The 12,836-nt window shown below is 39.8% G+C and overlaps 1 protein-coding gene across 3 annotated transcripts; it reads left to right on the top strand.

The window, feature by feature from the left end:
* Positions 1-2,999: 2,999 nt before the first annotated feature.
* Positions 3,000-12,368, top strand: LOC133606969 (ankyrin repeat and SOCS box protein 13-like). Of its 3 annotated transcripts, none has more exons than XM_072913132.1 (6): positions 3,000-3,140; positions 3,983-4,170; positions 4,225-4,381; positions 7,992-8,126; positions 8,842-9,033; positions 11,835-12,368. In XM_072913132.1, exons 1-6 carry the CDS (start codon positions 3,095-3,097, stop codon positions 11,960-11,962), a joined length of 846 nt encoding a protein of 281 aa, XP_072769233.1. In that variant the 5' UTR covers positions 3,000-3,094; the 3' UTR covers positions 11,963-12,368. The 3 variants fall into 3 exon arrangements, with proteins under 3 accessions (XP_072769233.1, XP_072769234.1, XP_072769232.1); XM_072913133.1 differs by having other exon boundaries at positions 11,803-12,368; XM_072913131.1 differs by lacking the exon at positions 11,835-12,368 and adding an exon at positions 10,851-11,057.
* The last annotated feature ends 468 nt before the right edge of the window (positions 12,369-12,836 follow it).

Here is a 12,836-nt window from a genome sequence, read left to right as displayed (position 1 = left end):
ACTCTCACAGATTGGGGTCTGTCTGTGAGGAAGTCAAGCAGCCAGTTGCAAAGGGGGGTACTGAATCCAAGGTTTGCTCACCAAGTGCTGCGGGATGATGGTGTTGAATGCTGAGCTGAAGTCCAGGAACAACATCCGCACGTGTGTGTCCTTTCCTTCCAGATGTTCTAAGCTCAGGTGGAGTGCAGAGGAGATGGCGTCCTCTGTGGAGCGGTTAGGGTGATAAGCAAACTGGTATGGGTGGAATGTGGGGGGAAGTCTGGAGACAATATATTCCTTTACCAGCCTCTCCAAGCACTTCATTATGATGGGGGTGAGTGCAACGGGGCGGTAATCATTGAGGGAGGAGATTGTGGGTTTTTTTGGCACTGGAATGATTGTGGCCGTCTTAAAACATGATGGTACCACAGCCTGGGTCAGCGAGGTGTTGAAGATGTCTGTGAGAACCCCAGCCAGCTGGTCTGCACATCCCTTAAGCACCTTGCCCGGAATGTCATCAGGTCCCGGTGCTTTCCGGGGGTTCACTCTCCTCAGGGTTTTCCGGACATCCGCTATATCCAAGTTGAGCGGCTGCTCATCAGGGCAAGGGATGGATTGTCTTGCCGGAGTGGTGTTAAGTGCCTCAAACCTTGCAAAGTGGTTGTTAAGGTCATCTCGGAAGCTGATACTGTTGTCACAGGGACAGGGGGCAGCTTTATAGTCCGTGATGACCTGTATGCCCTGCCACATTCGTCTAGTGTTTGTAGGGTTCTCCAAGAAGTCCTGCACTTTCTGACTGTGAGCACGCTTTGCAACCTAAATGTCCCAGTCTGTGGTTTCGAAGCAGTCTTGTAATGCTGACATTGCTCCCTCTGGCCAGCTTCTTTAGACACCAATGTTGCATTTAAAAGACATCATTCCACAATAATGTTGCTACAATAATACTTCCATAGTAAATAATGTTACTACAATAATACTTCCATAGTAAATAATGTTGCTACAATAATACTTCCATAGTAAATAATGTTACTACAATAATACTTCCATAGTAAATATTGTTAATATAATAATATTTCCATGGTAAATAATGTTACTACAATAATACTTCCATAGTAAATAATGTTAATATAATAATACTTCCATAGTAAATAATGTTACTACAATAATACTTCCATAGTAAATAATGTTAATATAATAATACTTCCATAGTAAATAATGTTACTACAATAATACTTCCATAGTGAATAATGTTAATACAATAATACTTCCATAGTAAATAATGTTACTACAATAATACTTCCATAATAAATAACGTTACTACAATAATACTTCCATAGTAAAAATGGTCACTACAATAATACTTCCATAGTAAGTAATGTTACTACAATAATACTTCCATAGTAAATAACGTTACTACAATAATACTTCCATAGTAAATAATGTTATTACAATAATACTTCCATAGTAAATAATGTTGCTACAATAATACTTTCATAGTAAATAATGTTATTACAATAATACTTCCATAGTAAATAGTGTTACTACAATAATACTAACATAGTAAATAATGTTACTACAATAATACTTCCATAGTAAATAATGTTACTACAATAATACTTCCATAGTAAATATTGTTAATATAATAATATTTCCATGGTAAATAATGTTACTACAATAATACTTCCATAGTAAATAATGTTAATATAATAATACTTCCATAGTAAATAATGTTACTACAATAATACTTCCATAGTAAATAATGTTACTACAATAATACTTCCATAGTGAATAATGTTAATACAATAATACTTCCATAGTAAATAATGTTACTACAATAATACTTCCATAATAAATAACGTTACTACAATAATACTTCCATAGTAAATAACGTTACTACAATAATACTTCCATAGTAAATAATGTTATTACAATAATACTTCCATAGTAAATAATGTTGCTACAATAATACTTGCATAGTAAATAATGTTATTACAATAATACTTCCATAGTAAATAGTGTTGCTACAATAATACTAACATAGTAAATAATGTTACTACAATAATACTTCCATAGTAAATAATGTTACTACAATAATACTTCCATAGTAAATAATGTTACTACAATAATACTACCATAGTAAATAATGTTACTACAATAATACTTCCATAGTAAATAATGTTACTACAATAATACTTCCATAGTAAATAATGTTACTACAATAATACTTCCATAGTAAATAATGTTACTACAATAATACTTCCATAGTAAATAATGTTACTACAATAATACTACCATAGTAAATAATGTTACTACAATAATACTTCCATATAGTAAATAATGTTACTACAATAATACTAACATAGTAAATAATGTTGCTACAATAATACTTCCATAGTAAATAATGTTACTACAATAATACTAACATAGTAAATAATGTTACTACAATAATACTAACATAGTAAATAATGTTACTACAATAATACTAACATAGTAAATAATGTTACTACAATAATACTTCCATAGTAAATAATGTTACTACAATAATACTAACATAGTAAATACACTTTTCACATGAGTGCTAATCCCACAATGCATTGCGTGTTTCCAATCCCCCGACAAATGCGTGTTGACGCCGACCAGCAGGCGGCAGTATTGCAGGAGACCAGCAGGCGGCAGTATTGCAGGCGACCAGCAGGCGGCAGTATTGCAGGAGACCAGCAGGCGGCAGTATTACAGGAGACCAGCAGGCGGCAGTATTGCGGCGACCAGCAGGCTGCAGTATTGCAGGCGACCAGCAGGCAGCAGTATTGCAGGCGACCAGCAGGCGGCAGTATTGCAGGCGACCAGCAGGCTGCAGTATTGCAGGCGACCAGCAGGCTGCAGTATTGCAGGCGACCAGCAGGCGGCAGTATTGCAGGCGACCAGCAGGCGGCAGTATTGCAGGCGACCAGCAGGCTGCAGTATTGCAGGCGACCAGCAGGCGGCAGTATTGCAGGCGACCAGCAGTATTGCAGGAGGGTTTTCATGAAGAGAAGAAGAAATGTTCCAAACGTAAACATTGCAGCTGTTATTAAAAGTAGTTTTGTCTCATCTTCATCCCGCTGCTGCAAACAACATGACGGACGTCCAACATGCTCGGCCTTATTTCTTCGGAGATATCAGTGCGTAGACAAGACAACACCTTCACATTGTTGCTCTTTGAAGGACAAGCTAACGTGCTAGCATTGATGTTGACGACACATGCTAATATACTTTCATATTTATTTCATTTCTATCTTCTTTTCTTACTGCATTCAACACTTCTGCGCCAATTTCATCTTCCAAGTCGATGAGTTGAAATAACTGCATGTAAGTTTAGATGTAAGTTTACATGTCTCACCAGTTGACAAAGTCTGGAAAAGAACCGCAGAGAGATCAATAAATACTTCCTTCATCTCACAATAAATACTTCCTTCATCTCACAATAAAAAACAATAAATACTTCCTTCATCTCACAATAAATAACAATAAATAATTTCTCCATCTCACAATAAATAACAATAAATACTTTGTTCATCTCACAATAAATAACAATAAATACTTTCTTCATCTCACAATAAATAACAATAAATACTTTCTTCATCTCACAATAAATACTTTCTTCATCTCACAATAAATAACAATAAATACTTTCTTCACCTCACAATAAATAACAATAAATACTTTCTTCATCTCACAATAAATAACAATTAACAACTTTCTTCACCTCACTGCAGGCTGCTGGTCAGAGAGAACATTGGTACACAATTAGAATAAATAGAAGATGTTTCTACTGCAGGCTGCTGGTCAGAGAGAACATTGGTACACAATAAGAATAAATAGAAGATGTTTCTACTGCAGGCTGCTGGTCAGAGAGAACATTGGTACACAATAAGAATAAATAGAAGATGTTTCTACTGCAGGCTGCTGGTCAGAGAGAACATTGGTACACAATAAGAATAAATAGAAGATGTTTCTACTGCAGGCTGCTGGTCAGAGAGAACATTGGTACACAAAGCAGCATCCCTGGGCCAGGCTGCTCAGCTGCAGCATCTCATTCAGAGCGGAGCGTCCGTCAACATCGTGGCCGTGGACTCCATCACACCTCTGCACGAGGCCTGCACTCACGCACACGCCAGGTGTGTCCGGATGCTGCTGGATGCCGGCGCACAGGTGAGCGGAGACGTCAAATAGCTGATGAAATATGAAGGCTATGATGGCTCTCAGGTGGATGCCAGGAACGTGGATGGCAGCACCCCGCTGTGTGATGCTTCTTCTGCAGGCAGTCTGGACTGTGTGAGCCTCTTACTGGAGCGTGGGGCCCAGGCCAACCCTGCACGCACTTCCCGCACCGCCTCACCTCTGCACGAGGCCTGCATGGGAGGCAAGTCTTCTAGGCTTCTCTTTACTCTGCACACTTCTAGGCTTCTCTTTACTCTGCACACTTCTAGGCTTCTCTTTACTCTGCACACTTCTAGGCTTCTCTTTACTCTGCACACTTCTAGGCTTCTCTTTACTCTGCACACTACTAAGCTTCTCTTTACTCTGTACACTTCTAGGCTTCTCTTTACTCTGCACACTTCTAGGCTTCTCTTTACTCTGCACACTTCTAGGCTTCTCTTTACTCTGCACACTTCTAGGCTTCTCTTTACTCTGCACACTACTAAGCTTCTCTTTACTCTGTACACTTCTAGGCTTCTCTTTACTCTGCACACTACTAAGCTTCTCTTTACTGTGCACACTTCTAGGCTTCTCTTTACTAGGACTTTACTCTGCACACTTACTATGACTTTAGTCTGCACAAGGACACTGTTTCCACATTTCTTGGAAAGGTCCCCTATTGCTGGCATGTTACTGACGTCACGTCCCGCCCAATGAAAATGCGTGGTGATTAAGCTAGCTCTGTTCTCAATGGCCACCAGGCGCCATTTAGCCTTTCTCCAAGAAAAAATGCCCTATGCTTGTGTTGTGTTCGGCTGTACGAATCGTTCAAATTGTGAAAAGGATCAACATTTCTTCAAAGTTCCTGGAGAGCTAATCAAAAACCTGTCAGGTTAGCCTTACGCAGGGGGTGGGGGAAGCCAAACCTTACGCAGGGTGGGGGAAGCCAAACCTGTGGTGAAGACACACATAATGCTCAAATGTTCCAATCATAATATTACTACAAACATGTATTTCTATGTTCAAATACTAGTACTACAAACATGTATTTGTAAGTTCAAATACTAGTACTACAAACATGTATTTCTATGTTCAAATACTAGTACTACAAACATGTATTTGTAAGTTCAAATACTAGTACTACAAACATGTATTTGTAAGTTCAAATACTAGTACTACAAACATGTATTTGTAAGTTCAAATACTAGTACTACAAACATGTATTTGTAAGTTCAAATACGTCCACTGTTTCAAGCCCATATCTGACAATGAACTTTTAATAATGTAATTATCATAATAATGGGATGTTTCAAATAAGTTTTCCAGGTGATGGTTTATCAAGTTGCTTGTCATATTTTCCACGATGTGCAGAGTCCGCAACACTTTTCCTCCGCAGCCGTGCACAAGTGACTCGCTCTGGAGACCAAGGTAGTGCTTTTTTACGCAGACCTCTGCCAGGTTATGAGCGGTTATGTTTTCTCCAGGGTTAGTTTGTCAACAAGTTATGGACAGACTTTCATCAATCGTTCAGAAAATGTCAATAAAAAAACAAAACAATTCCTCCGACCTACTAAGATCACACTTCTCCTGCACACTTCTTATTTTCCGGTCCCGCCCTCTGGTCCCAAATTATAGGAGATGTAGTTTATTTTTAGACTGGCCAATGCGAAAGCGCCAGAAAAAAACTACACTCACTAAGTTTTGGTTTTGTACCATCAGACATCACGGCATTATTGCCATGCTTTTGAAAGCGTAATACTTCAGCACCAATACAACCCTAATATACATACATATATATATATATATATATATATATATATATATATATATATATATATATATGTCATGTCTGTGTGATCATGTTTTGTTTTAGTCATGTTTTGTTTTGTTTTTGGACTCTTTGTGCACTTTTGTTTGTTTTGTCACCATAGCAACCCATTAGTTTTCACCTGTCATGTCACGCACCTGTTTCACGTTTTGAGTCACGCACCTGTTTTTACTGATCATGTCACTGCTATTTTTCCTGGTGACATTATCTATATATATTTTATAAATATGTATATATATATATATATATATATATATATATATATATATATATATATATATATATATATATATATAAAATACTACAGCACTGATACACCCCTAATAAATATATGTATATGTATACAGTGGTGGTCAAAAGTGTACGTACACTTGTAAAGAACATCATGTCATGGCTGTCTTGAGTTTCCAATTAATTTCTACAACTCTTATTTGTTTGTGATGTAGTGATTGGAGCACATACTTGTTGCTCACAAAAAACATTCATGAAGTTTGCTTCTTTGATGAATTTATTATGGCTCTACTGAAAATGTGAGGGTGAAAAGTATACATACAGCAATGTTCATATTTGCTTACATGTCCCTTGGCAAGTTGACCTGCAATAAGGCACTTTTGGTAGCCATCCACAAGCTTCTGCTTGACCACTTGACCACTAAATTGCTGCACTTCAGCTAAATGTGTTGCTTTGTATGTATATATATATATATGTATATATATATATATATATATGTATATATATATATATATATATACACATATATATATATATATATATATATACATATATATATATATATATATATATATATATATATATATATATATATATATATATATACATACATATATATATATATATATATATATATATATATATATATATATATATATATATATATATATATATATATATATATATATATATATATATATGTATGTATATATGTGAGTTCATGCACTGTCTTGGTTTTGTTCTTTGAACAAGGTTATGTTCATGCACGATTCATTTTGTGCACCAGTAAAAAAAACATATAAATTTGTCTTGAATTTGAAAACATTTTTATTTTTATTTTTTCACTAAAGAAGGGTTGGGTGAATGCGCATATGAAACTGGTGAGGGTCGGTACCTCCAACAAGGTTAAGAACTACTGTGTTAGTTGTTATGAGAGTAGCATATGTGTGTGTGTGTGTGTGTGTGTGTGTGTGTGTGTGTGTGTGTGTGGCCCTTTAAGATATGACAGCATGTGAGGTGAGTGACGTCAGTGAGTGAGTGGGTGAGAGAGGTGAGGGAGTGGCGACAGTGAGTGGGTGAGAGAGGTGAGGGAACGGCGACAGTGAGTGTGTGCAGGTGCTCTAGCTTGTTGGATGGCTGCTCCAATAAAGTCACAAAGTTGCAACAAACCGCCGGCCTCTCAGCTGTAAAGACCCACTGCTGGGTAAAGTGAAGGTTGTTAGCTCCGAAGTACATAGACCCTGCCTGGAGGAACGTCTCCCTGCATGCGCCCCTCAACTACGGTCTGGGAGCCCCCCCCTTCCCCTCGGCCCCACCCACACAAAGCACGCCTCTTCTTTTCCACCGCAGCGCTGCAATAAAACACACTCAGATCTTCTGTTTCTAGCCAATACTACAGCAAAAATAACGCAGTAACGCATCATGTAGTAACGCTAACTGAGTTACTGGATATAAAAAATAACGTGTTAGATTACTTGTTACTTAGTAACGCGTTAGTCCCAACAATGCTCATGTTACAAATAGTCTAGTGTAATATTACAAATAGTCCAGTGTAATATTACAAATAGTCCAGTGTAATATTACAAATAGTCCAGTGTAATATTACAAATAGTCCAGTGTAATATTACAAAAAGTCCAGTGCAAACATGTCAGTCATGTTACAAATAGTCCACTGCAAACAATAATAATAAACACTGAAGGAGTACAGTACAGTACAGTACAGTACATGTGTAGTATTGCAGTATTCTTCTGCTAAATACAATTGTGCTCTCAGGGAACTCGGACTGTGTGAAGCTCCTGATTGGTGTGGGTGCTCACCTGGAGGCCTACGACCTTTACTACGGCACACCACTGCACACCGCTTGTAGCACGCAGCACACCCAGTGTGTCAAGGAGCTCCTCAATGCAGGTGACATCATCTACTTCTTCATGATCACATCATCGTATTAGTCATGGATGACTGCTCTCTTTCACCTTCATCAACACCTACAGTATACTTACCATACTTTATCAACACCTACAGTATACTTACCATACTTTATCAACACCTACAGTACACTTACCATACTTTATCAACACCTACAGTATACTTACCATACTTTATCAACACCTACAGTACACTTACCATACTTTATCAACACCTACAGTACACTTACCATACTTTATCAACACCTACAGTACACTTACCATACTTTATCAACACCTACAGTACACTTACCATACTTTATCAACACCTACAGTACACTTACCATACTTTATCAACACCTACAGTATACTTACCATACTTTATCAACAACTACAGTATACTTACCATTCTTTATCAACACCTACAGTATACTTACCATTCTTTATCAACACCTAGAGTATATTGCACAACACAGCACAAGCAATGTTGGAAGAGCAGGAAGTGCTTAGTGAGCACTAATAGTTGTGTACCTGCGCCCTGATGGTAGTGGGATGATGTCTTGGTTTATGTACAAATATGACATTTTAATGCTGAAAGTACAACAAAGTAGTTTTCCTACCTTAGTAGCTGCCGGGTGGGGGTAGACTGTGGTGGTCCAGGCTGCATATTCATGATAGATATTCTCTCCGATAGTTGGAACACCTTTTCTACCGTGCAGGTGCCAAAGTGAACGCTGCCCGGCTGCACGCCACACCACTGCACCACGCCGCCAAAAGCATGCGGGTGGAAATGATCGAGACTCTGGTGGAGTTTGGAGGCAACATTTACGCCAGAGACAAAGACAACAAGAAACCGGTTGACTACACCACGCCGGGATCTGCAGCTGCAGCCTGCCTGCGGTCTTATGAGGGTATGATGAAGGATTAGACTTAGACTTAGACTAACTTTAATGATCCACAAAGGAAATTGTTCAACACAGTAGCTCAGTTACAATGATGGAAAGTGTAAGGATGGAAAGGACAATGCAGGTATAAATAGACTAATATAGCGGGTCACCAGGTCCCCCGCTTCAGCCACACGTGGAGGTGGGGCTCGATGGCGCAAAGCCCAAAGAGGCAACGGGGGTTCCCCCTCCAATGAGCTCACCACTCATAGGAGAGGGCACAGAGGCCGGGTGCTCTGTGAGCTGGGTGACAGCCAAAGGCAGGGCTCTTGGCGGTCTGATCCTCGACTACAGAGGCGAGCTCTTGGGATTTGGAACGTTACCTTGCTGGGGGGGGAAGGAGTCTGAGCTGGTGCATGAAGTGGAGTTCCGGCTGGATTTAGTTGGACTCACTTCGACACACAGCAAGGGCTCTGGAACCAGTTCTCTCAAGAGGGTCTGGACTCTCTTCCACTCTGGCGTTGCAAACAGTTAGAGGCGACGGGCGGGGGTGGCGATTCTTGTTGCCCCTCAGCTCAGAGTCTGTACGTTGGAGTTTAACCCAGTAAACAAGAGGGTAGCTTCCTTCCACCTTCGGGTCAGGGGGTGGGTCCTGATTTGTTTGTGCTTATGCACCAAACAGCAGCTTAGAGTACCCACCCTTTTTGGAGTCCCTAGAGGGAGTACAGGAAGGTACTCCCTCAGGTGATTCCCTTTATCTGCTCGGGGACTTGAACACTCACTTTGACAACGACAGTGAAACTTGGAGAGGCGTGATTGGGAATGACGACCTCTTCGGATCTTAACCCGAAGAGGGTTTGTTACTGGACTTTTGTGCTGGTCACAGATTGTCCATAACAAACACCATGTTCAAACATAAGGGTCTCCATATGCGGTTTCATGTTTTGGACACTCGGGTGAAGACAGGAGTGGTGCTTTCAAATGATCACCACCTGGTGGTGAGTTGGCTCTGATGGTGGGGGAGGATGCCGGTCAGCCAAACACATTCTGAGGGTCTTCTGGGAACCTCTGGCAGAGTCTACCGTCAGAGAGAGTTTCAATTCCCGCCTCTGGAGGAATTTTGAACATGTCACGAGGGAGGTGCTGGACTATGAGTCTGAGTGGACCATGTTCTGTACGTCTATTGGCGAGACGGCTGATCGGAGCTGTGGCTGTATGGTGGTCGGTGCCTGTTGTGGTGGTAATCCCAGAACTCGCAGCGGTGAGGGATGCCGTGAAGCTGAAGTCCTATCGTGTTCTTTTGGAGGGTGGAACTCCTGAGGCAGCGAACAGGTACTGACAGGCCGAGCGGTGTGCGGCTTTGCCAATCGCAAAGGCAAAACCTCGGACATGAGAGGAGTTCAGCAACGCCATGGAAAAGGAATTCCAGATGGCTTCGAAGCGATTCTGGACCACCATCTGCCGCCTCAGGAGGGGGAAGCTGGGCACGATGTAACCTCCATGCGGGATGTTGTGGATCGGTGGAGGGAATACTTTGAATACCTTCTCATCCCACGCGTGTCTTCCTTTGAGGAAGCAGTGCCTGGCCAATCTGTGGTGGGCTCTCCCATTTCTGGGGCTGAGGTTGCCAAGGTAAGTAAATCTCCTTGGTGGCAGGTCAGGGCCCCGAAGGGTGGATGAGATCCGCCTTAAGGCTCTGGATGCTGTGGGGCTGTCTTGGTTGACAAGACTCTGCAGCATTGCGTGGACTTTGGGGGCGGTACCTCTGGATTGGCAGACTGGGGGGGTGGTTTCTCTATTTAACTATTGTGGGATCACTCCCATGATTGATTTGTTCCCCGCAGACACTCCCATGATTGATTTGTTCCCCGCAGACACTCCCATGATTGATTTGTTCCCCGCAGACACTCCCATGATTGATTTGTTCCCCGCAGACACTCCCATGATTGATTTGTGTTCCCCGCAGACACTCCCATGATTGATTTGTGTTCCCCGCAGACACTCCCATGATTGATTTGTTCCCCGCAGACACTCCCATGATTGATTTGTGTTCCCCGCAGACACTCCCATGATTGATTTGTGTTCCCCGCAGACACTCCCATGATTGATTTGTGTTCCCCGCAGACACTCCTATGATTGATTTGTGTTCCCCGCAGACACTCCCATGATTGATTTGTGTTCCCCGCAGACACTCCCATGATTGATTTGTGTTCCCCGCAGACACTCCCATGATTGATTTGTGTTCCCCGCAGACACTCCCATGGTTGATTTGTGTTCCCCGCAGACACTCCCATGATTGATTTGTGTTCCCCGCAGACACTCCCATGATTGAGTTGTGTTGCTCGCAGACACTCCCATAATTGAAATGTGTTCCCCGCAGACACTCCCATGATTGATTTGTGTTGCTCGCAGACACTCCCATAATTGAAATGTGTTCCCCGCAGACACTCCCATGATTGAGTTGTGTTCCCCGCAGACACTCCCATGATTGATTTGTGTTCCCCGCAGACACTCCCATAAATGAGTTGTGTTCCCCGCAGACACTCCCATTATTGATTTGTGTTCCCCGCAGACACTCCCATGATTGATTTGTGTTCCCCGCAGACACTCCCATGATTGATTTGTGTTCCCCGCAGACACTCCCATGATTGATTTGTGTTCCCCGCAGACACTCCCGTGATTGATTTGTGTTCCCCGCAGACACTCCCATGATTGATTTGTGTTCCCCGCAGACACTCCCATGATTGATTTGTGTTCCCCGCAGACACTCCCATGATTGATTTGTGTTCCCCGCAGACACTCCCATGATTGATTTGTGTTCCCCGCAGACACTCCCATGAGCCTGCAGCAACTCAGCAGGTTGACAGTCCGCAGGAAGTTTGGCACGAGGGCTCTGAAGGTCATAGGTCAATTAACCATCCCTAAAAGCATAATCAGCTACCTCTGTTATCAGTGATGACATCATGGAGCATTCACTGGTGCATTGTGGGAAGACACCATCATCACTTCAGTTGTAGTAATAATAATCATCATCATCATAATTATAATGACGATGATGATGATAATAATAATAATCATCATCATAATAATAATGACGATGATGATGATAATAATAATCATCATCATCATAAATGAGTAATGATCATAATAATGATAATTATAATAATGATAATATTATTAATAATGAAAATAATAATTAATAATGATAGTAATGATAATAATGATGATGATAATGATGATAATAATAAGAATGATAATGATACTAATAATGATGATAATAGTAAAAATGATAATAATAATAATTAATAATGATGATAATGATAGTAATGATAATATTGATAATAATAATAATGCTGGCAATAATACTACTACTAATAATAATAAGAAGAATGATAATAATACTAATAATAATGATAATAGTAATAATGATGATAATAATAATATTAATATTAATGATAATAATAATAATTAATAATGATGATAATGATAGTAATGATAATAATATTGATGATAATAATGCTGACAATAATACTACTAATTAATAACGATAATAAGAATGCTACTGATACTAATAATAATAATGATAAAAATAATATTTTTTAATAATAATAATGAGGATGATAATAAAAACAATACTTATAGTACTAATAATGATCATAATAATACTACTAATAATGATAATAATAATTATGGTACTAATTATAATGATAATAATAATAACAATAATAATGATGATAATAACAATAATAATCATGATAATATTGATAATAAATATTATTATAATAATTATAATGATGATGTGTTTATTGCATATTGGCATGCAGTGTTTG

This window comes from Nerophis lumbriciformis, linkage group LG05 (assembly GCF_033978685.3).
Source record: "Nerophis lumbriciformis linkage group LG05, RoL_Nlum_v2.1, whole genome shotgun sequence".
NCBI classification, from domain to species: domain Eukaryota; kingdom Metazoa; phylum Chordata; class Actinopteri; order Syngnathiformes; family Syngnathidae; genus Nerophis; species Nerophis lumbriciformis.
The sequence above is the reverse complement of the archived record's forward strand: the minus strand, read 5'-3'. Positions and strand labels throughout refer to the sequence as shown.

What these genes read in the sequence shown, in the direction of transcription:
- LOC133606969 (XM_072913131.1), top strand. Translation starts at nt 3,095, where the DNA reads ATGACGGACGTCCAACATGCTCGGCCTTATTTCTTCGGAGATATCA. An exon ending in TTATTTCTTCGGAGATATCA is followed by an intron (nt 3,141 to 3,982) that starts GTGCGTAGACAA and finishes TTTCTACTGCAG; the next exon opens with GCTGCTGGTCAGAGAGAACA. An exon ending in TGCTGGATGCCGGCGCACAG is followed by an intron (nt 4,171 to 4,224) that starts GTGAGCGGAGAC and finishes GATGGCTCTCAG; the next exon opens with GTGGATGCCAGGAACGTGGA.